The sequence below is a fragment of the Argiope bruennichi genome, chromosome 10, assembly GCF_947563725.1.
Source record: "Argiope bruennichi chromosome 10, qqArgBrue1.1, whole genome shotgun sequence".
NCBI classification, from domain to species: Eukaryota; Metazoa; Arthropoda; class Arachnida; order Araneae; family Araneidae; genus Argiope; species Argiope bruennichi.
The window spans coordinates 7,300,871-7,326,960 of NC_079160.1; the positions used below are offsets into that span (position 1 = coordinate 7,300,871).

Here is a 26,090-nt window from a genome sequence, read left to right on the forward strand (position 1 = left end):
TGACTGGACGTCGGGACTTCAGAGTGATCTTGGCAGTGGTTCGACCAGACTTTTATTTAAAGGGAATTCACTCATGAAGATTTAAAATCCTTAAATATGTCATGATAAATTCACTGCGAATAATATTTCTTTCTCTGATATGTATAAATATGTACTTTATATTCAATAGCTCAGGTTGTTGAATAATTTTAACATGGAGGAGTATAATTTAAAAATTTTGGAATTAATGAAAAACAACTGATTTTTACCTTTTTTTGATTTCAAAGTCTGTGTGGACAGAAGATGCTCCTCAGTTTTATTATTGTCTCCCTCATTTTAATTTTCACCAATTCGTAGCTCTTGAGGGATGAAAAGGAGCATTGATTTTTAATTTTTATTTATCGCATCACGTAACGCATAAAAATTGTTTCTCTAGTTAGTCGAATTATGCATATTTTTATATCGCACTCATTCACCCGCTCTTAGATGGAAGCACTTATTCTGTTCGTGCAATTCACGTTTCAGGACCATCATCCCATTCACTTACACAATGTTTTGTTGACAATTTTTTTTTCTCTCATATTTGCATTTTTTTATATTTCAGGGTTGGGCATTAAGTCTATCGCGATCGACCGATGGACCATCAAGACATTTTGGGGTGACCGCCTTTACTAAGACCTAAGACGCGTACACTAAAAGAAACATATTTATAGAACATTGTAACATATTTATAGACATGGTTTTAAAAGCACGTTGTTCAGAACCTAAGAATCCCTTTTGGAATCTAATGCACGTATCCTAATTTTAAAAAAGTTGCATATCATTTAACATCGTTCTTTGGCTCTACCTACATGTGTGAATCTGCATTTTCAACTATGAATACAAATAAGACAACATATCGTTCTTGTCTCACAGACGATCACTTAGAATCCAGTTAGTCATTATGTACTGAGATATTGGTGGACAATAAGTAGCCGAAGTTTTCGACTCACTATAACTAAAAGAGATAACTTTAGATGAAAATGATTTATTTTTTATGTATTTTGAAATGTTTTATATAAAATTCATCATATTATTATATTTGTGACAATTATTAGGTTTTTTGCTATGTATGCAAGTACATAGTCAGTACATACACCACTGGGCAGACCGCAACACCTTAGCAAAAATTAGAAGTAGCCAGTACCCTGAAAAGTCTGCCCATTTCTGATCTCATTTCGTCCCACTTTGACAACTGTGTTTCTACTTCGTGATTGATCACCCTCAAATGTTTCTCAGCCCCGATATTTTCCCACATTATTCATGAATAAGGAAGCCTGGCGAATCTCCCGGGAGCGTTCATTGCAGGAGTAAATATTCTCATCGATCAGAGCAAAACGGAATGAGATCTGTATCGGCATCACATGCAAACAAGGGGCTGCTTCAGCGGCCTTGTCGCTCGTAAGTCTTGGCAACACTTTCCCCCTTTGACAAGTTAGCAGGTGTTGGTTACATCTGCCAATTGAGCAACAATGCGTTTCATAGGGAGGAGAAAAACTGGCAGGTTGTTCTGCAACCGATTTATCCAGCCTCTGTCATCAGAATAGAGTGTATCCGACGGATTCACTGACAAGTGTGCGTGGCCTTCGAGGGCCAGACGGGATGTGTTCCTCAGTCTTCCCGGGAGATTAACGATTGGATTCTTTCAATGTCAGCTAAGCTAAACCTCCTAGAATATCACGTTTGTTTTTTGAGCCGACACATTTTGCGAGATTCAATTTATTTGCAGATGATTTATGAAGACCGTGATTGTGACTACTTATACATTTTATTTTGCCTGCCAAATTACTTTTTTCTTATCTTTTTTTTTCTGGCTTCCAGTAAACGTTCTCTAATTAGGGTTTCAGGATGAGAGATTACTTTTTCTTTATATTCCGATATTTAAATGCCTTGTCAGGTTGCAGGCATGCAACATGCTGTGTTTTGCTATCTAATTATGCTGCATTTTGTTATTATTGTAGTATTAGTATTTCTGGATGGAAAAAAGAAAATCAATAAGTTTATTCTCCTGCCGATCCTTTGCCTGTTATTTGCATGTTATCGCAATAAAGCATGCCATATTTAAAGTCGGTACTGAGTTCGTGAGAAAAATAAAATAAGCAATTTGATTCTATCCTTTTTGATTCATCAATCACAAAATTTGATGCAGATCTATATCACTCCTTTCAAAACCACGTATTGAATTTCTTATGTATAACTAATTGCCGTTACATGTACAAGAATAGAAACGATCAACAGACAGTTCATATTTTAAAGAATTTTATCCAAAATTTGGCAGAAATTTATGCGTTTGAAGAACCGTATATCAAATTTCATATCTCTACTTATTGTGCTCGCATGCAAAAGGACAAAAAAGGGAAAATCCTTTTTTTTTTTTTTTTTTTTTTGCTAGATGTATCTATTGCAGATTTTCTTCAAAAACGTGAAAAAAAAAACCCTAAAAAAAGAAACGTAAAGAACTACAAAACAAATTTTATCTTTCTAACTCTCTACTCTTTATGTTTTTTATTTATCCGCTTTTCAAACATATAATTCGGAAAAGACTTTTTTTTCGGACTCAAAAAGGTGGAACGTATAACCAAATCTCGAAGTCAAATATCTTGACAGTTCTTTTCTTCTATATTTCGGACACGATAGTGATGTCTCAAGTAGAACGAATCAACTTCATTTCAATGCTGTCAATTATCTGACGTCAGAGCCCTGGAAAGTAGCATCTTTTCCTCACCTGCCAGACACATTCCAAAATTAAATTCAATCCAACCAAAGGCCACCAATTAACAAACGAAATGGGAAATTTAACGTATTTTTTTTTTTCTTTTTTTTTACTGAATAGTTTAAAGTAAGATTTTAGCTGTATTTTGTCATCATTGAAATGGACGATTGGCTAGCTACTGTGCTATTATGTTTGTCATCCCATTCACTTTACTTCTGATCCCGAGGAGAAGGACATTTCTCTTCTAGCATTTCTGCCCTTCCTTTTCATTCCCTCGTACATAGAGACCATACTGTAGTTGATCCCGGTATCGCCTCGTTCTAGATCTCCCAGAAAAAGAAGTCATCTTTAATAGTATGTGTAATAGGTCTGCGTTAATAATATGTGTTATTAGGTGTGCGAACACGCTAACTAAAAAACAGAGCGAGTTTGACATCACATGAAACGTGATAAATGGCCTTTTAATCAAATTTAAGACAAAATCCGTTTTAGAAGAGCCTGTCCATTCATGAGAATATAAACTCGCAAAAACATAGATAACTCAATAGATGAAATTACGCATATAGATTCATCTTTAAAATTGCATTTGTGTATACATGTGGGGTCTAACCCATCAAAGGGTTGAACATTTGTCGGTCTAAATATTTCCGATAGCTGTAAAATGCGAGGATTTAGACAAATGAAATTCGGAATGTGTTCTTTCATCAGCATTGTCCAATTGTATAGAATTTTTTTACTCAGTTGGAAGACAATGAGGTACACAAACTTTATTCTTCATTATACTATGAAATACAAACATGTGATATTGTGTATGTGAAGGGGAAGGGGCGCAGTGATAAAGTATCGGCTTCAGCAAAGGAAGGTTCCAGTCTCGTGACTCTATTCCACCGAAGATCCGCTATTTAAGCAGGTCTGGTGCACGTTAAATCCGTTTTGGTCAAGTGTCCTCCCTCAAGAGCAATGCCGAAGTTTGGAGAAGGAGTTCCAGCTCAGAGGCCACCCACGTTATCTGACTGCGATTAGATTACTAGGTCCGTTTCAAAATAGCTCTAGTGTTTCTTTAAAATAGACTTTATTATAACTGAACGAAACTGTGTACGTAAACGAGAAAGCTGAGGGGAAAAGATTACCACTAGAAATTTTAATGTCGTATCCTGGCATCTCACTCAAAATAGGAAGAAAGAAATGGCGTCACTAAAATAGATAATAGAAACAGCAAATCCAACAGAATTAATTTGGTCCACTCCATTTGTTCACCGAGCCGATTTCAGGTTCAAAGATTATTTTTTGTCGCCTATAAAGACAGAAGCCGGCCCACCAGCTTTCAGGTTCCAAGTTCGTCTGCGTGTGCCACTGCACCCGAAAACTCGTATTTGGAACAGGTATCTTTACCTGCTCAGTATGAAAACAGAAGTAATGAGGAAGCAGGGAGGATCTGGGTCGTTCGGCTGAGGGCCAGACCCTCTTTTGACGCACCATTTCCCCTGACTGACACCTGCCATTAAATGTATCTTGGTCTGCTTCCAGGCCTTTCCCCAATTCAGTTATCTGATAAAAGTAGCGGGAAGTGTTCCCCAATTATATCTAATGAGGGATCCCGAGACTTGAACTTTCATTTAGAGGAGGGTGGGGGGAGACATCCATGTTCATACTAGCAGGGAAACATTTTCATTGAAATGAGAGACGAGCTGCTTGTTCTTCTACAACATGACTCGCTTCGTGTTTTAGGTCCCTTTGTTATATGGATAATAAATAAACTAATGTCTTTAAAGCAAATGCCTTTTTTTTTAGCGCAGAATGGTCAGGTTTTTGCATCATCGAAACTCAGACATTCTTTTATATATATATAGGGTCGGTATAAAGAAACATATATTTCAAATTTAATCTGAAATATAACGTAAATCGTATAATTTTGAAGTCTCCTCTTTTCTCTCTTTCTCTTCGCATTTCAGTAGAGGTAAAACATCCAAATCTCATGTTCCAATTTTTCGTCGATGACAACAGTTTGCATACGGAAAAGTAAAACGTGCTGAAAGAGCTCCCATCCGAGGTAATTTACAAGATCCCTTTCAACTGCGCGTCCACTTTCCCACCACTCCGTTGGCGCTTCCCCAAAACGGAGAGGGAGATGATTATTCTGCGTCTGCTAAACGACCCGCACTAACGAAGCTCTTATTAAACAATCAGTAGCGAGGTCGAATATTATCTTTATTTTTATTATTTTTACGATGACAATATTTTTTAATTCTGTGGGACCATGTTTCATTATATATTATTTTTTTCTTTACTTATAGCGCGGTACCGTAACAATGTCCATGCAAATATAACTGAGACATCAATGATTACTGCTTATGTGGTGCATACTATTTATTTAAATTTCTTTTGATGTAACAACAAAAAAAAAATTCTTCTAACATAATATGTAATCACCAGGGAAATTTTTCATTCTTTTTGATAATTTACCGAGATTTGTCAGATAAACTTTATATACTAAATTCGAAAAAGCAATTTTTCGTTCGATATTAGAAAATAAGCTCCTCCGAAAATTGATCACATCTCTGACTGAATGATAGGGCCGCGGTGCTTAGGTATCGGCTGCGGAACCAGAGGATTTCAGATTCAAGACCCGATTCCCCCGAAGAACCGACTTGCAAGTAGGTCTGGTGCACGTTGAATCCGTCGGTGCCAATTGCCCTCCCGCTTGTGTGGTGTAGAATTTAGGAGAGGGGGTGTCAGCTCAGGCGTCGTCTTCGTCAACTGACCGCGGATAAAAATCATGAGGTCCGTCCCAAAATATCCCTAGTGTTGCTTTAAAACGAGACGTTAATATGACTGACTGATTTTTTTTTGATTTTTTATTTTATTTTCATTCTTTTATTATATATTTTTTAATTGCTGACTATTGTTTCATTTAGTTGCATTTCGTTTTGATTAAAGATCTTATAAACAATCTGACATTCATTGCTCTATTTTTAAAAAAATTTTAAACTTGAGAGAGAAGTTTAATTGGTAGTACTTTAGTCCATTATTCTGCTTTTTATGCACATGAAAATAGTCATGCGCAAAAAGCATGAAAATCGAGACTATCTGCAATATCTAATATCTACGTGGCAGTTATGCGCTGTATATCGCAGCATTCAACTGAAAGAATGCAGTTTACGTGTGTTGTGTGAAGGCGTTCAACAGCTTGTTGGCTGAGATAAAGTATGTTGACAAAAAACAACAACATTTGTAATCATTTGGCACATTGGATTTGTTTCCTGCTGTCTGTGTTTATAAATTCCATGAAATGTTAATTGAAAAGTCAACAGAAAACAAATATTCACTTCGACGTTGCCATATAAAATGAAAATATAAGCAGAATTTGCATTCCTTAACCTTCCTTGGAAAAAACAATTGAAGGAAACAAATGGCAATATGGAAAAGTATTGCGAAAAATAATGCAAAGTTATCTTTAAATTTAGTGAGTGTTCAACTACATTTTAAGTAAAATGTTATAATCAAATTTTTTTTTTTTTAATTTCAAAAGTTTATAAAAATTACTGTTGTGCAATGATATTTTCAGAAATTATAGCGGAAAAGGGCTAAATTCCCTTCTAAATTTTATTGTACTTTCCAAAATATATTTATGTGACATTTGGTGGCCTTGAAGAGAGTCAGCAGACACCTTCTTCCTTATTGTTCTTATATAAGCTGAAGACTCATCAACCAAAGGTCTGCGCATTCGTCGCATACCCATGTCACCCATACATAGGTCTATCCTTCTGGTCGGTGCCATTTCAGTGTTATGCGAATACAAAACATCAATGCCAGTGAGGCGAAAGTTTGTCATGAGTTTTTTTTTTTTTCTTTTTCTTCCAAATTTAACCTTGATTCCTCGATGAATCTTTCAAAATCTACATAAATGAAACTGAAAGCCTCATTTGTGAATGACAAAGAAAATCAAATAACTCATTAGATTTCATACAAATTTCACTTATGTACTACTATGTACATAAAATTAGGTATCAATTAGATACTATGTACAGTAAATACAGTAAATGTATAGATACTATGTACAGTAAATTAGGTATCAATTAATTGAAGAATTATTTATTTAATAAACTGCGTTTCCATTGCATGTGATGCTCCACAGAATAACTGGGGATACTCGAAATTTACTTAATAAACTGAGTTTAAAATAACCAAAACTAAAAGAAGAGAATGATTTAAATATGATTTCTTTTCTCTTACGGATATTGAAAAATGTCTCCTTAACTTGAAAACTGCTTTGAGGTTTCACATTACTTCAAAATTAATTCAAAATTTGATTGCATGCTATCAACGGAGTTTTAAATTCACTGTTTAAAATTATTTATTTCGTATTCGATCATTTAAATGCATATTTACATTATAATTCGCCTCATTTGATTAATTTCTTTATTATTCTTTAAAAATCAACAATAGCTATTGAGGAAAAAATCTAATTTTCTGAAGTTTTAACCAGTTAATTCTTTCGATCTCTTCGGAAAATGCGTATCTAAATTGTGTCGCAAAAATTGAGCGATGGCGAGTACACACGTCAAACACAGAGTATGTGTAATATGAAATTATTTTGTAATGAAATGTTTTTTTTATTTCAATAATCACATTTATTTATTTACTTAAACTAACATACATTTTTTGCATATGAACGAAAAGAAGCAAAAAAATTATTTTATTATTTTAATTTGCTGTTAGAGAATAGGAATGAACAAAGAATGATTCATATTATATGCGGGGTTTTTTTGATAATAATTATTAATACTCTTTGATTTGTTCCTTTGATTTCGACTCCTAATCAAAATATTTTAAACATCTTAAAATGTACGAATACGTTTAAGTTTTTACTAAAATTGTAATTCAAACTGAAAATTGTGCCTACTTATTATTCCGGATGAATGAACTCGCCATAACGCAAAATGTTGTAATTTTTCAAGGGCGTGTATACTCGTTTAAAGCAGTTAACTAGTTAAACCGTTTGATGATAATATAATTTAGAGAAATTACGAAATATTTCATTTATTTGGTGCAAGATATTTTATTAGAATTAAAAGTAAAGTTGCAGACGTTGGAACGAACTACTTGCATTACAATGCCTTACCACCAGGCCACCGCGGCCTTGTGTTTATATGCAGGAGACGGCCAGCTCTTAGACGGATTAGGTTCAAAACTTTAAGGGATATACTATTTAATTTGTGCTAAACTTGTGTGTCAAATTTTATCTAAATCTGCATGTTTTATAGTTATATCGAGTTTACTACTCGAATAGTCAGACAGAGAGAAATTGCTTTAAATGGATTTCGTGCACTATTTGATAGAAATTTACAAATTTGGTCTAAATTCCATACACTACATCCATACATTCCTAGAGCTCAAAGCGTTTTTGAATTATTATGCTGACATACAAAGAGACATAATTCCAAAAATTGTTTTTCGGTCTCATGGCGGCAATTTGTCAAAATCTAGATTTAGAATACTTTCTAACTGTATAAGAGAACATAACAAGATTTTATTAATGCAACAAAAAGTAGAAAATGATATTTTCTACTTGTAATATTAAGTCGTAAATGTATGACAAATATTATTCGGGGAAAAATTAGCTGAATATAATAAAATTATGTTTTTATCAATGACAGCCAAGAAATTTTCTTTCTTATCATATGCACTGAAGTTTATGGTTTGCCAACGGATTCTAAAACCCTCCGCGCTTTTGAGCATGCGTTAGGGTGCGTTTAATTCGACGAAATAGGGGTGAGAGGAATGATGAACGGTGGAGATGTTTACTTTTAACAATAAAGTAAATTCCGGAAATGCGCACGTTCTTCTTCGTCTCACCCCTTAATGAGATAAAATCGTCGAAAAGTGGTCTTCTCAGGATACAGAAACGAACAGTAAATTTGTTATTTTTAGTCCGTCATACTTTTACGTTTACATTTTTCTTTTAAAGTATTTCCAACTCATTAATGTACGAACAAAAGTGCGCTTTCGAAAACTTAAACAAAAAAATTATTACTTTCTATTTTTAATAGGTATATCATAAACCATTTTTATAGTTATAGGGAACATTAAAAGCAGTTCTTCTCATATTCACTACCAGATCTTTCCACTCCATATTTAATAAAAATTCAAATCTAATTTATGGATTAAATGATAATTAAATTCTGAAAATAATAAAATATCGTTTTATCATCAAGAATGTGTAAGTATATATCATCAAGAATGTGTATTGTTCATCAAAATCCATTTTTACAAACTTGAAATCTAGCCAGCTATAAAAAGCTTGTACAAATGTTATATACAACAATGGATAACTGTTGTATATATCGGAGGCCTCTACAGCAAAGCGATTATTTATATTTCAAATATCAAGAATCCCCTGGAGCGCGGCATGGAGTCATGCAAGCTCTTTTGGAGAATGCATCATTTTCGACGAAAAGTAAATTATTTGTGGCTTCTTACTTAACCACAGTAGAAAAAGCTCAATTTATCATTCTTCCAGAATAACATTTTAAAATAAGCAGCTTCACGTATAGATAGCATGTATAGCTATGACAAAGAAACTGAGCTCACTCTTGATTAGAATGCGTTAAATTCGCTTTTATTTGTTTCGCACTTTTATTAAGTCACTTATTTCAAGTTTGGAAGATAAAATTTTATAATTAATTTTTCACTTTATTCCTGATGTGTCACAGTTTTTAAATTGTACACATGTGTATACTTTCGATGGAAAAAAAAAATATTTCAATATTTTAAGAACACATTATTAGTTAATCAATAAATTTTAGACCAATTTGGATTTCATATAAATGAAGCCATCTGATAGTGAATTTCAAAAAATTAAAGCGTTTCACGCTTTTAACAAAATTGATATTATTATCAAAAGATAAATAAGTAGAAAGTAATTAAAATAAAGATTTCTACTTTTTAGAGCAGTAATAAAATTGCCTTCTTTGAATACTATTTTTGATACTTTTATTTAATTTACTTGCGGAGTGTTCTCTTCTCGACTTGCTCGAATCCTTAATTTATTTCGCTTTAACGAAGTGAAGAGTTTCGAGCACACAGTTTCCATTCACCAGTCAGGATTAAAATTCGATGTGAAGTCTATAAATCCAGTTATCAAAATTTGCTGTGTTTTTGAATAATGTGAATACATGCGCAACAATAGGTAACTAGCCAATGAGTTCTAGAATTTGACGCCTATCTCTAATCCTGATTGCACGCTTTTTGAGTCACATGAATAAGAATAGACAGTTTTTCTCTCACGGATTTCATCCAAAAGTTGGCAAAAACCTATAATTTTGGTGGGGGAAAAAAAAACACGTCCTTTTTTTAGAAGACAAATTTAATTTGCAAAATGTGCACTTCAAACTCGTTGGGATTTCTCCAATTTCGGAATCTGAGAAAATTTGGGTATTTTGCAATCTAAAATAAGAGAGAAAGCCCGCTGTGGCCTGGTCGTAAGGTCTTGGCTTAGGAACTGGATGGTTTCAGGTTCGAGATCCGATTCCACCAAAGAACCGTCGTGTAAGCGGGTATGGTGCAGGCCGAATTTCTCGGGGCCAAACAACCTCTCGCTAGTGTGGTGCTGAAGTTTGGATACAGAGTGCAAGCTCGGGTGTCGTCCTCATCATCTGACCGTGGTTGAAAATGACGAGATCCATCCCAAAATAGCTCTAGTGTTGCTTTAAAACGGGACGGTAATATAACTAAATTAAACTAAACTAAAAAGAAAGACAGGATTTCCGGCCACTAAAAGATATTTGCGAATGATTTCTAATTATGTGGAAAACCTGCAGAATTAATTAAACACGTTTGCTTCTATGAAGAAGTAAAAACGTAACTGTGTTCGTTTTGATTTTAATGAACTTTGTTTCTTATTGTTTGATTGGCTGTACCATTTCATTTCAGGTATCTGATTGGCCAATACCAAATTGGAACTTGTTCCATCGAATATTTTTGATGCGAACTTATCTCCGTCCCTTTAAATTTCTTGTCAATGCTAAATAAAGTTCACAATCTGAAAGATGTTATTTTGGTTCATTCGAAATGTAAGCTAAAAGTCATAAAAAGGTTGCTTTTTTTAGCGAATCGCGTCTCCTAAATAAAAGTGAATTTTCATGAAGATTATTTCACTGCATTAGGTATTCACTCAAAAAAGTGTAAGATGCAAATTATTCTTTTAATTTCTAATATATTTCTATTAAAGAAATTGCTATATTCTTTGTTTATTGAAGATGTATTTATTTTTTAGTTTTTAACTTTCATATGCGAAATATAGAGAAAATGTTTTAATCGTTAAAAAAATTCAAGTTCGAGATTTGGAAAGATCTCTACGTTTCAGATCTCACTGAGCTCAAAAAACACATTTTTGGTATTATACATATCTTTGAATGCAACTCAGAGGCATTTAAAGCTTGATGGATGAAATTTGGCATATGGATAGAATTTGTAGATTTCTATCAAATTTTGATTGAAATACATTCAGAGAAAATAGGCCAGTCTCGCTGTTCCATTATAAGTGAATTTGATAATTAAAAAAGCCAAAGAGCTTTACAGATAAAATTTTGCATACAGGTTTAGTTTATAAAATATATTTTATCAACTTTGAATCGAATCAATATGGTCGTTACTTTCGCATGCATATAAACATAAATGCAAAGATTAAGTCAATCAATCGATATGTGTGCTTTTAACTACAACCGTAGTTGCGAGTCAAATTTTGGTTTCAATCAGATGGAAAAAATAGAGTCCAAAGAACATATTCAGTAAAAACGCCAAACATCAGTATTTCATAAGTATTGTTCACCAATGTCATGGAACTCATTCGCTACGTTGTCCACAATTTTATGTGGAGGATACCTTTATTGGAGAATATGCGAAAACGTTTCAGGGTGACCACTTCCACAGCTTGGAATTATTTTTAACAATATAATTAAACTTTTAGATATAATCATTATTACTTTAATTATTAAATATATGATATTTTTTAAAGCAGTTAAATATTGAAAATAAATCTCTAATGCAATATTTGGTTTTAAAAAAGTCTCTTTTTCTCACCATTTGTATTTCAGATCAAGTTTGGTGTACGTTAAATCTGCCAATCGGACCCCGTGCGGAAAATAGAAAAGGGATGTCGTCCTCGTCATCTGACCGAGGTTGCAAATTATGAGGTTTATCACAATACAGCCCTAGTGTTGCGTTAAAAACAGGCTTTAAAATGACTAACCTAAACTTACTCAGATCAAATTTATCTTATTCAAATGTTTGGATATATCAAATTTCTGTTTGTGGTTCGAGTAGCTTCACATTTCTCAAATTCCATTGTTTATATTAATTTTGAACATTGCCTGCCATTTTATGAAAAATATAGGGATTTTATTTCACAGAAACATATTTATACCGAAACAAATGAAGATAACCATTTTTCTTGATATTCCTAAATCAGTGAAGAAGGGATAATTAGAGTTGATGACTACAGAAAAAAAAATATTAGACATTTGTACATCCTCTCTTCTGCATCATTCTCATTATTTTGATATTTCTTGATTTCAATAGTTCAAAGAATACAACTGTAAGAAATCTCAGATAATTATAATTAAAATTATTGAAAAAATAAACTTAGAGATTTTTTGTTTTGTTTTAGACTTAAGGTTTTTTTTTTTTTTTGAAGTTAAAATTTCGGAGGGGGGGGGACCCTTTGTACTCGGAAGGTGACTCTCACTCACTATTCAAGACGGTGCCTCATTTTGAACTCTTATTTGTTTATTTTTAATTTTAATTGTTAAAAATACCTACAAAATGGTAATAAGATTTGGAAAATAACTTGGGAAAATATAAATTAAAACAATTTATATATATATATATATATATATATATATATATATATATATATATATATTAGTTTTCGGAGCAATGAAACAAGTCCTTGTCTTAAGTGAATAAATATGCATCGAATTACTTTTCCGAGTGCCAAGGGTTAATTCCCATAAGATTAAAAAGAACCTTGACATCTAATTACTTACACAAATACAAAAGCTATATAATATCCTGTTTCTAGTTTAAAATTTTTATTGAATAATTCAGTTTGTGAAGAAGAATTATTTACCCGTCTGAATTAAATGAGTGGGATGAAGATCATCATTTTTCTATACCAAAATATTTAGAAATATATTTACAAAAGAACTTCTCGCCAACTGCACGAGCACACTTCTGCCGGGCATGCATGTGCGTAGGCGGCCAAAAATACAGAATCGGTGACTGCCCTCAACAAAATGTATGGGAGCCCTCTTTCCCCGTCAGTCATGTGTCTTAACTCTTTAATTGCTTTGCTTTTTTTATTATCTAATTAGATGAAGCTCTTCGTTTCCAGACTATACTGTCTTGCTGATTCAATCTAGAATCCAGAGAGCATTTGAGGTTTGTGCGTAGTTTTCGTAACAAAGCATATCGTCTTCAAAAGATTTAATTTTAATTTTAGATGCAATTATTCGATGTTCTTATGATGAAAGAGTTGAAAAAAAAGCAAGCGAATGACAACTATCGAATGGTAGCAACTTAAATACGCGGCACATGATTCAAAAGTTTTTGCATTTAAAAAAAGTTTACAGTGGGTAAACGAAACATATTCGTTTGTGTATATCTTTCGGTCATTTTAATGGTGATTGAAATGAATTGTTGGTTATTCATTAAACGTGTAGGTCAAATTTTCATTGACCGACAAAGAAACTCCCTTTCCTTTTTTTTTTTGGGGGGGGGGAGGGTAATAAAAAAAATGAGTAACTTTTTTTTTTTTTAATTTGGTCTAAAAAACGAATGAATATATCATATTACGAAAATGGCGAATATATCCTATTACGAAATCCTCCAAGCGTTTAATTAAAAAATGATGAGTGTGTCTTGAACCTAACTTATGCTTGACATTTATAAAGTTATATCGAAGTCGTTCACAAGGAACCAGATTAATTCATCGCAGTAATCTTCATTAATGATATGGATTGATACTAAATAGTATTAAAAATCTGTTTACTACTGGTACCCTTTGGCGACCAGTTGGTAGCTTTATGTAACATGGTCTCTCAATAGTTTTTTCGCTAAAATATTTTAAGCTTCTAATTTTGATAATTATATAATTCATTCTGTTGTTGTTGTTTCTTCTTGTGGCACTTGCCATGGACAAGCCCGCTGTTACAAAGACAGCGATTTTAAGCCGGTGAGGGAGCGTCTCTTGTTTCTATAGTAGCGCCATCTAGGCACCAGAGAACGACTTAGCTACACACACTTAACAACCCTTTTTATGGGGCGGACTTCATTCACAGATCGTAATTTAAACCTGAATTAAAGAAAGATCACCCCTGATCCAGTACCCCCAGTGGCATTACTCTCGACATGGAGGACTTTGTGACCAAGACAGATTCATACGCGCGTCAGCCACCAAGCACGCGGGGAGTCTTCGGCCGGCGGGGTTCGAGCTCGCAACCTAAGAGAAACAAATCCAACGCTCTACCAACCAGGCTATCCAGGCACATTCATTTTCTATACAATGTATTACAGTACAGAACGTATCTCTCACTCAGTTTCTATCAACGTCCGTAAAAATTTCAATTTTAAATTAAATTGAAAATGATGAAACTGCAATTAAGGTAACGGCATTTTTTTACTAAAACCAAGCATGTCTTTTTTTAAATATAAGAACTGAAAGCAGAGTTGTTCGGCATTGACGTCTTTTGTGCACTACAGAATAATTTTATAATTTATATAATATCTCAAAGTATTTTTTAACAAAAATTTCTCTGATTCATTATAAAATTTAGTTTTTAGTTTTACTTTCAAAAGGACTTAAATGACGTCAATAATAATACCTTATTTTGTTTCGTTCTAAAATTTTACTTTAAAAAATTACGAAATTAAAATTTTAGATAGTAATTTCGTCCTAAGGAATCATATTCTGCGAAATATTCCTGACACTCCAACTTTTAAATAAATATATAAATGTTTCTATCTTCTGTGATCAAATCTGGTCGATTTATGAAGTTTGAATTTTTTAATCTTAGAACAATCAACATTTTCATGATCCTTGACCAATGACTCTTGAGAAATCCTGGGAGATTATCGATGTATCTTCTCTGAGAAGATCGAAGAAGTGGTGAAAAATCGTCTTTTTTATTGAACAGTAATATTCAAATTTTCATAAATCAGTCCATTTTAGGGATCGATTTACTTGATTGGAGTGAAATATTTTTTATTTACGGACTCAAGAATATTTTTTAAAAAAATAATTTACAGAGCAGAGAACCCATGTAAAAATTTAAAATTCGTAATTTTCAGTAATTTACGTCTCCTTGGATCAATAAATCGGCGTGTTACCAACATGAGAAAAAAAAATTTAATGTAATTTTACTTTTTAAAAATTTGTATTTGAAACATAATTTTTTACAGTTTCCAACAATTTTTGGACATCCTATATTTTTGCGATTTTTACCTACTAAACGTCTTTTAGAACTCTATATTGTATGGTTATTATTTTATCTTCTTACTGTCAATTCTCTGAATTTGTCGATTGTATTCGGCAACACCCTGTATTTAATACTAAGTTGTGAGGAAACAGCGAATTTTGAGTATCGTCCAAGAAGTTGCAGACAATCCTTGAGTGCGTATCGCGTTCATATAGTAAAAAAAAATGTCATGTAACAATTGGAAGTCTAAGCATTGAAATATCCTGATCCTGACCGATCAAATAAGAGAGTAGCGTAAACAAGCAATTCTTTTATTTACAGCCTTATAAATGTGCACAAAAACAACTTGATCTCATCTAACTTAATATTATTTACAAAATTTACACAACAGTCGAAAGTATATTCCTGAAATAGTTTCTCGATTAAATCGGAGAATAGACACCAAAAAATTTGCTAACAGGCTGTTAGCTCAAACGGCTACTCGAGGGTCCACTTCGGAAATCCACCGATCCGATAAGCTAGGCGTGGTGACGTGCCTCGCTTATCTAATGTCTTACAGTAGCAGACATGTTGGACATTGTTTACTGTAAAATAATAGCAAAATATCATGTTTCTGTTATCTGTTTATTTTTGACTGATTTGCATATGATGTGTCTAATCAATATGATATGTGAATGCACTCTTTTTGTTACTTTTTGATATATTTTTTTATGCGTGAAAAAAACACGCTGTCTATCTAATCAGATTCGGGCAAACCAAAGCATTCCGAGCATTATTATTTTTACTATGAAATTTTGAAGTCTGCTCAAATGTATGATGCATTCTTTATTTTTCTCAGCACTGATAGTTTTCTGAGTTGACGAACTGCTACCGAATACTGTTAAAAACAGGTTTTTCTGCCGTAAGTGTTTAGGCACTCTTAAATCAGTGCCATGCTAACTACAGCCCCATTGGATTCCGCCCCTTAGGAGTCGCAGAGGAGTTGTGCGCAGATCTATCATTCTTCACACACACGCTTAAACAATATAGGAGGAAAAGGAATGGGTGAACAAATATAAATAACAGTCTAAGTAGTTTTTTTTTTATTTTAAGGAGTGTGATCTACCATAGTAATCATGCCATAACCAAAAATAAATACTCAACAGAACTGTTTCAAAAAGAAGTAAAAAATTATCTAAACTATGCGTAAAAAAAAAAAAAGTGCAAACAATATCACTAACGTGGGGCGGAGGAAAAAAAAAAGTTCGGTGTGTTACACAGCTTGTTCGGCATTAGAACTAGTGCAACTCGGGGGTGCGAAGACTGCCTGCGATGGCACCTGTACTTCTGCGCGTCACTCCGCAAAGCAAGACACCTACAAACCAGAAATAAACAATTTCCTCTATCTTTTTTTTTTTCGCAGCGATTTTTTTTTTCTTTTTCCAAAATCTACGTCAGACAGCGCTACACGGTGATGGGTGGGGAGTATGAGAGGAAGTAGTCCATTTCTTTTTTTAATTTCTGTCGGAACTCGGAAAATAAGGTCGTTATACTTTTTCTCCCAGTGAAACTCGTGGAGTGGATTGGATTTCCGGAACAAACAATTCTTCGTAAGAAGATTTAGTACTCCCTCATATCTGACGGATTGTTTCTGACCGATTTCCTTTCAGGCAAGCCATCTATTTATTTTTGTACTAAAAAAAAAAAAAAAACTTTACAGCTCTCAATCTTTCTGGATCGCATTAAATGACTAAATTAAAACGCTTTTCTGAACTATTCGCTCCATTTTTTCTGCTGCGCAGGTTTGGGAAATGATGACTACGTTATGGTATCAGATCAAAGAACAATTTAACTCTAAGTTTCCGGAACATGTTTCTTAACGGATTTTGATTTGCAGTAGTTTAGTTTAGTTCAATTATATTAATGTCCCATTTTTAAAGCTACACTATGGCTATTTTGAGACGGATCTCGTAATTTTGAAACGCTGTCAGATGACGAGGACGACACCTGAACTGGCACCCCCCACTCCAAGCTCACACACCACACCAGTGGGAGGACGTTTGGACCCCACGGATTTACCTTACACCAGACCCGCTCACACGATGGTTCTTCAATGAAATCGGGCCTCGAACTTGAAACCCTCTGGTTCCGAAGTCGGGACCTTATCACCAGGTCACCGTGGACCCTGCAACGGGTGGGGGTTGTCGGTAGGGATTGCAATACCGGACCAAAATTTCAATACCGGTATTCGGTATTTTTTAAATTTTAATACCGGGATACCGGTTTTAATACCGGTATTATAAATTTTGGAAAAAGAAAGAAAACACAGGTGTTTCTTTTTTTTATTTGCCAGTTTTGTTAGAGAGTGTAAATATCACAAAAAAATAATTTGTAACTTATAAATTATAACAGTATTAAATCACAAAAAAGTAACGAAATATCTTTAAATCACAAAAAAAGTGTAAATATCACTATTCAGTCTGTGATACTATTACAAATTTGTGAAATGTGATCTTAAAAAACATAATGCATCAATTGTACTGTCATTAAGCCTGAAAAGTAATTTTGTGTAAAAATTACGAGCTGTCGAAAACGCTGTTTTGGCATCTACGCTAGTTGGTGGTACTATTAGCAATGCGCGATATACTTTTTCCAAGTATTTACCTCTAAATCCCTCATCTTCAAATAAATCGATTTCTCATCGGATGGTTTTGGGTATAGCTGATTTCTGTATTGTATTTTGGTTCGTTGAAATTTTTTTATTTATTGCTCATTCTAATTTTTGTTCAAGAGACAATTCCTTTTCACTATCGACAGTAGTGACATCATAATCTTCGATAATTGAACCGAATTCTGAATGTGGTTAGGTTTGTGGGAAAAATTTTTTTAGAAACTTGACTCTAACTTAATCAGATTTGAATTGGTTATTTCCTTTTCTTCTTTTCATTTTCATTTTTAAAATCATTAGAATTATGAAAATACTATAAGACATTTTCTATTTCGGTATGCCTTTCTTCTGTGCGATTTTTCAATGTAATATAGTTGGAATCCGAAGTTTCTATATCCTCAGTATTTGGATTCTTCTGTTCTTTATATTTTTGGTATAATACATCTATTACTCCTAATTGAATTCCATGTGCATAGCACAACTGCTGATTTGCACCCATCAACTTCCCAACTTTTTTCATAATTGTTGCTTCATCAGTCGTTATGGATGCAATATTTTCTTTCAGGGATAATCCATGTTTCGCTAATTTAGATTTAAGCAATTAATTAAGACATTCATTAGCTAAATAATTTCGCCCGTTAGGGAGACATAAAAACAAAAACGTATACTATGTTGCTATGTTCGCGATACCTGAACATATAGTGGAGACAGTTTTAAAAATTTCTAGTAAATACCGAAAAACCGGTATTTAAACTTGTGAATACCGGTATTACAAAATTGTACAAATGGCTCAAAATACCAGTATTGCAATCCCTAGTTGTCAGTGAGTCTGCAATGCCGTCGGCTAAGCACTGTGATGTAGCATTTGATGTTTCGATTCATGAGATGACTGCTCCCAATGCATGTGCGGTTCAGAAACTGCGACTTGTTTTTAAAGAATATACATGAAAATACGATGCTTGATCTTGAAAATACGATGCTTTTTTCTTCCTCTGAGCATCCGTAGATTTCGAAGTACACCTTTAAATTCTTCATTATGGTTTCTTTTTAAATCAAATATTATTATCTGGCCTTTAATCATTTCGACGACGCCTTTTCCTTTTCCACATCTCGGGGGGGGGGGGGAGGCAAACAGAAAATTTTTAATTCTTCCAGGAGTGGGTTGATTTCGGGTCTATTATGCCATTTATTGAGAGAGGATGTGACAATGTGAATTGTCCTCAATGAAGAAACTCTAAAATTCTTTCAGCAATCAAACCCAAGAAAATCATAATTATGAAAATAATTAAGTTTCCTATTTCAAACGATTTTTATTCACTTTTATTCGGCTCGTTCATGTTTGTGTTGTGATTTTTTTTTTAATAAATTTTCATTCACTTCTTGATAAACTAGAATTTTCCAATTTTATAGATTTTTGTCGATGTATTGTTCTTATATTTTCAGAATTTTATTGTTAGCTAAATGATTCATTTTAATTCCATATGTATGACATCATCTGGTAGAGAACTAATAAAATAAACTGATTTCATATTTTCTAAATATTTGCGTAAACGAATTCTGCAGGATAATTAAGACTTAAATTTAAAATTTAATAAAAGTATTCTTACAAAACGGTTTTATAAGTGTGGAAAAAGTGTGTGGATTTTATAAGTTAATATTTTTTATAAAAAATTATTGACTTAGCCACGAAACCTAAATAGCTCCAGACGCTAGAAACAAGACTATATATAAATTAGTGTTGTTTCTAGAAATTATTTGAGACAGAAATTCTTCTTTGTGATAATATCTCAGTTAGTGTTTCACTTTTCTCGATTTTGTTCAGATGTACTTTTTTTTAATTAAAATATTTAATTATTGCTTTTTTATGGTACGAATGCCTCAGAAGAAAATGTTGGCACTTTAAAGACAAGGTGCATCTGGTGGCTTGAAATGAAGATATATTTTTTCAAAAATGATGATCAGCAATATTTTCTAGGAACATAAAACATAATTCAAGTAGACTAAAATCTAATACATTTTAAAAGGATAAACGTCAGTGCATGGGTCATCTCACTGGTTTATTGGGGGAAAAATTGTTTTTGCATAAAGCTGTCATTTTAAAGGTGAGAGTGCATGAGTTTTCGTTTTCAGAAACTTCAGAATATTTCAATAGTAAAAATAAATATATTCTATAAATAAAACGTTTTCTTTTCCTATATTTTATTTATGTATCTATTTCTTTATCTATTTCTGTGTCTATTTGTATGTCTGTTTCGAATATTTGCTTGATAGAAAGGTGAAATCAGTCATCCCTGATATACATCGTACTTGCATGCTTTTGTTAAACGTCTGTTAAAGCTCACGTGACTCCTTCCATTTCCTTATTACGTTTCAGATTTCCCCGATTTCGAAAATTTTTTTAGGAATTAATTATATCGGTTTGCAAAAAGCTGGATAGTTGTATATTATCACATGATTTATGTCAAATTTTGGAACTAATCTGACAATAGATTGCCAATTTTTCCAAGTTTTGCCGCCAAATCCCACTACATGGTCCTATCAGTACAGGATTGGAACTCGATTACCTATGCTTAAGGAAATATTTTTATATCCCTGACTTCCAATTTTAAAATTCCTTGTTTCAAATTCAGTTCTAAGTTTTGAATTTTTTTCCCTCGCATCTGTAATACGGTGCACTTTTTCAATGATGCGTCTCCCTTTTTTTCACCCTGCAACATCAGTTGAAATGAATGGTATGATATTAGCGTGTTCATATGTTTTAAAATACTGGTGGGTATGCCGACGTGATAACATTAGTAATCAGTCATTGCGAATGCTGTGGCTGTATTAATAATATGAATCAATAAAATTAGATGTGAAATGTTCGTTAAAATGACTGCTAGATATTATTATGTTTATTTGGCAAACGACTGCACGCCGAGTATTCGCGACCCACTGAATACATGACAGCGCGATGGCACAACGCTACGAGAATATTCCCGCTGATTTCTTCTTAGGAAAACTGTCGAAGTCTCTCGTCTTATTACCATATTTGGGCAACTCCAAGAGCGGCAAATACTTCTGCGGACCCTCAAAAAAGGCCGTCAAATGATATTCTCTAATATATTGATGTCAAAATATTTATTCAAAACAAGTCTCTCTCATTATGAGGAAACGTAACAGAGTGAAATTGTTTTCTTCCAGGGATCGTATTTGACAAGCGGAGCTGCCCACGGGACGCCTTCACCCAACAGAAATGCGGTAAGATGGCATTTGCAATTTCTCTTTCTTTCTGCTTTAAAGAAAAAAATGTCTATATTATTTCATACATACACGCACACAAGCTATTCCTACATACATGTATGTAGGAATAGCAAACATCTTTCAGACATTATATTAACAAAACATCTTTCAGACATTATATTAATAGTAATCTGATGAAGAATCCGAATCGACAGAACGAGGAAAGATATATGTGTCGCATTCCTTAACCGTCTTAAATAATCGCAGATACTAGTATAGTTCATTTTGAGAACACTATCAAGTTTTAAAAATTTATAGAGTTTATTATAAAACAAAAGTAAACTATATAATAAAAATGGATACTGTTTCGAAGGGAGTATAGTTTAGCGAATGATGATGAAGCCCCTTTTAGAAACCAAATAATCCAGTAACTTCGACATTTGTGTGAATGGGTGCAATCAAGATTATTTTTACTTTAAAACACCATACATTTAAAACTTGGTGCATTCATAGCAAAGTTTTTCTAAATAATCAGTAAAATTCACCTCTTGTTTGCTTTAGTCGAAATATGCCTAAAACATGCAAAACTAAAATTTTCATATCATTTTTTTAAATTTGATTATACACAAAATTTTATAAATTATATATTTCTTGTATCTGTAAGATATAGTATTTATGAATAAAATTCAATTTTCATTTTAGATTCTCTTTTAAGAAGCAGTTTAATGTTCTGTATTACCCCTGACAGTTTTCAGCCTGAAATAGGAATGGACTTTTAATGTGATAAAAATTTATGTTTTTCATGCATTTAGAATAAATTATTATAGGATAGGGAATGATATTATATCTAGGAACTCAGTATCGTCCCTTTCCGATGATACAACTCATTATTTTATGTCAAGTAAACAATTGATATTTTAAGAAACCTGTCCTGTGCTTTATATGAATATTTTTTTTCGAAGTATGAAAGCTGGTAATTCATATAGATTTGATACTGTATTGTTGTAGCGTTGTTATTTATGGCAATTGCCATAGACAAGCCCGCTCAAGAAGTCAGCGATTTTAAGCCGAGTTTCAGCATCTCTTGTTTCAGCAGCGCCATCTGGGGCCAAGAGTACGTCTTAGCTACTCACGTGTCACAACCCTTTCTTTTATCGATTAATTAAAGTATTAATTTTGAAAAAACTACACATATCAAACTTTACTCTTTTAATAAATTATATTTTTGAATTAAAGAGTTTCTAAACCATTTTCTAAAAATGTTTTATTTATTTGTTTGTTTATTTGCACTGATATCTGAAATGTGAAGATCCATCCACAGCTTTCGACGATTGCAATATTTTCTTCTGTGTACATCTCATGCGAGAAAGTAAACATCACACAATGTTTGGTGAAAGAAATAATCCTTTCGGAACCTCTGTCTTTCAAACAACTATCGGTACAAAGTTCACTTGCGCCTTCAGTGAACGGTTTTCATAAACGTCACTGTGACAAGCGGATGGGAACGCCGTTGGAGGAGCAAGAGTTGTTATTTGAAGAAAGGATTCCATTCGCTCGTTCATCACAGAACAGATGGTTTCCTCTTGACCTTGAACTTTTCCTCACAAACAGAAGAAAAAAAAAAGTCTGCACTTTTTACATAGTTTCAGTAAGAGTAATGCAAACTCGTAGAATCGTAGGTTGGGGAAAAAAATCGACTTTATCTTGAAGTGTGGGCACTGAATCTTTCAGTAGTCTGCTTCTGTCTCCAATATTCTTCTTGAAAAAAACCTGATAAATTTCAGTTAATTCGATCTATTTATTTTTATAAGGGTTGCAAATTCAATACTGGAAACCGTAAAATTACAGCCGATGCAACATTGGTATAAGTCCTCCGATATTGTTATCAGCGTCGTATACAAATTGTTTCTTGAAGCATGGAAATAGTTACAAATGGTTCCTTAGATAGTTTCTTCAGATACATCTTTAAAATCAATAATCACAAGGGTTTGAGGACATATGGAAGATACCAGCTAGCAAGGAGTGACATCAACCACCAAATGAACTAGTTACTTACAAGTTAGTACCAAATAGTTCCAAAGATTATTAAAGCAAAGGACCACTCCAGATAAACGATTAACAAATCCAATGCTAATCCTTATGCATTACTCAAAACAAGTTTCATGATACGCTGACTATAGAACCCTAAAAATATATCATACCAGAACCAAAGTTTTATCGTGGTAGTGGAGTTGCTACTGTTTGGTTTCTAAAACTAGTAGTCAAAAATATTTTGATTTTTCCTTTAACCTTTTTTTCTGTTTTTTCCTTCCATGTAGTTTCCTACGAATAGTCATTTGACGAACAGTGACCGATCTCCGAGTAGAACCAGCGACCCATACGGCTCACCTTACCCGAGGACATGGCAGATGCCCAAGAAGGCGACTTTCTATTGCAAACGCCCCTCATTCAAAGAGCAACAACATTCCTCTGATAGGAATTCTAGGTTTGCGGATTACCACAACTCTTACAGCTGGACTAAGGACATCCACCGTTCCCTTAGCCCCTGCTATGGGGACTACAGCTACTTGCAAAAAGGAGTGGACCGCAGTCCAGTCCGTCGCTCCCAAAAATCTGCGAGGACTTTCATGCCTTCCAGTAACACAGTATGGACAGACCTGTCCAAGAGGTTCCCGAAAGTACTCCGATACTCCAGTAAAACAGGGGAAAGTTATAAGAAATGCGATGCCACATATGCGTCCTCTTGTAAGTGTATTTTTCAGATATCAGTCGCTTTAGCTTTTGTAGTAACAGCCTTAAGATAAAAGATAAATAAGACCACCAAAAGCAGTAAAAACCATCTATCCTTAAATTAGGTTAATTTTATATAAGTGACATCCTATCTGAAAGTACTGGGAGACCTTTAGTGACGATACTTGTAATTTTCAAATATACTGGTTGAGGAGGGCATCACTTGAACGGCATAACAAGCTTCCAGTTGGAAGATATTTGATTGCTAGGAATTTAACATGCTCGTGCCTGTGTACGTGGGGAATCTTTAATGCAATGAGTCTTGAACGTCCGATCCTACATAGACTCCTTCATATTGCCATCATTTGAAAGTGGAAATTGTAAGGCTGGTCTCTGATAATACTTATTGTAAGAATTGTCCTTCAGTTACCCCAAGTGATACATGATATATGCTCTTAGGTGATAGAATTAACGTTTTTAATCGCAGAACATGAGAAACAGATAACCATACAGTTGGTGACCAGCACACGCACAATTCCTAAACCAGCGCTTATCAGTCATCATTGTTTCAGTAATAATCAAGGGTATTTCCCGGTAGAGATTTCAATACTAGAGAGAAAAGGGAAGGGCATGGAGATGTTGCAAAGAATTTGAGATATAGAATGACACTGAGATCAGATGAACGGCAAAAGTACAGAGATTGGCAGTACTTAAGGGAGACAAAATCATCAAAATGGAGTTTCGGTAATGTTGAAGCTAGAGTAAAAAGTTCTAATGGGGATAAACTGAAAGTTTAGATTACGATCGTGGAGAGAGATTTAGCTAACGGCAACAGTTTCTCTAGGCCAAGGACATTGGAATCGGGCATAAAATATTATTCACATTTATATCTGAATCAAGTACAAAACCAAGAATTGCGGAAAGACAAACTTTATTCGTCTTCTTTCTACTTTAAAATTATTGAAAATAATCTATTTACTAGTCGCTATAAATATAGTACACTCCCGAGTATCCGGCTCCTGTATTATCTGGTCCAGTTTTCTTTTCTCGTAATTAAATCAGGAAGGCAAGGCATTGGGCTGAAATGTAAAAACAGTCATCTATTAAGTATTTTTCCAAGAACTAAAGGCTGTAATTTTGACTCACAGGGCCACCTTTCCATATCTGTGTAATCATTTATCAGAGAAAAATAAAATCGATTTCTATCGATTTCTAAAGAATTAGGCCTACGATTTACGTTGATGTTTTATTTATGTTTCCGGCATTTAAGTTAGGCATTACAAATTTTATATTAAAATGTAAACAGTTTATATCTTTTAACTTACTTTTTCTCTAATAAATTTTTGAAACGTGGAGTACAGTATTTAAACATATATAAAGTATAAGTACAGAGCCTTCTATTTTAACTTGACTCATAAACGGCAACTGCTTTTATGATTCACCGGGCCGCGGCCTCGTTCACATTTTACTTGGCTTGAGAAAAATCGGCTTATAAGAAGTGAGGAAATACGTATTATAATAGTGGGTTTTTGTATAAAAAACTTCGTCTTCTGCTTGTTGTTGGGCAAAGTAAAGATTTGATAGAACTCCGGCCTATCCGGCTTTTTTTCGTTAACTGGACTTCCCAACCGCTATATTAGGCCGGATACTCGAGAATGTACTGCATTTGCAGTCCCGTAGTTATAAAAGGAAGTTATAATCAGAAACACGGCATGGCTATTCGTGAGCAGCAAAATACAATGGAATTCCTAATCCCCTTTATTCTGTTGCAGATAACCGCTCAAATATTCCAGAAGCAAGCGGGGGTTGGAGGGCCAGGCTTGCCCAGCAGGGCTACGTGGCCAGTACACGGAAAATCGTTCGGCGACCCTGCCTACCTGAGCGCAAGTGGCACTACCTGGATGATGAGGAAGCTGAGGAGGAAGAGGCTGGATACGAGTACCGAACGAGCCGTGGAACGCTCCCGGAATCCGACGAGCAGCAGCATGACAGCGTCATCAGCCGGATGAGGAGAATGAAACTGCAAAAGCTGTCGGACGAGAGAGCTGTCGAAGAGATCGCCGTACAGGTGAGAAAAATTCCCAATGTCGCACGCTTTTCTGAAATGAACCTAATTTTTTTTTTTAATGCTACGAAAAGATTCGGTGTTAGGAAATTTTCCTTCAAATTTTTGCTGTCACGAGTGCACAGTATGGAAAGTACTGAAATCGTCAAAAAATTCATCCTGGAGATATAGATATATTCCCTTGTTATAATGCGGAAATTCATCCATACGGGCCTTCTT

General features: G+C 33.9%; 1 protein-coding gene across 1 annotated transcript in view; it reads left to right on the forward strand.

The window, feature by feature from the left end:
• The window catches only part of LOC129989010 (FH1/FH2 domain-containing protein 3-like), a 249,089-nt gene that overhangs the window by 29,380 nt on the left and 193,619 nt on the right, over positions 1 to 26,090 (forward strand). The window contains exons 2-4 of the mRNA XM_056097316.1: positions 21,038 to 21,094; positions 23,395 to 23,821; positions 25,579 to 25,874. Coding sequence (XP_055953291.1) covers positions 21,038 to 21,094; positions 23,395 to 23,821; positions 25,579 to 25,874 — 780 coding nt within the window. The remainder of the gene's footprint in view (positions 1 to 21,037; positions 21,095 to 23,394; positions 23,822 to 25,578; positions 25,875 to 26,090) is intronic.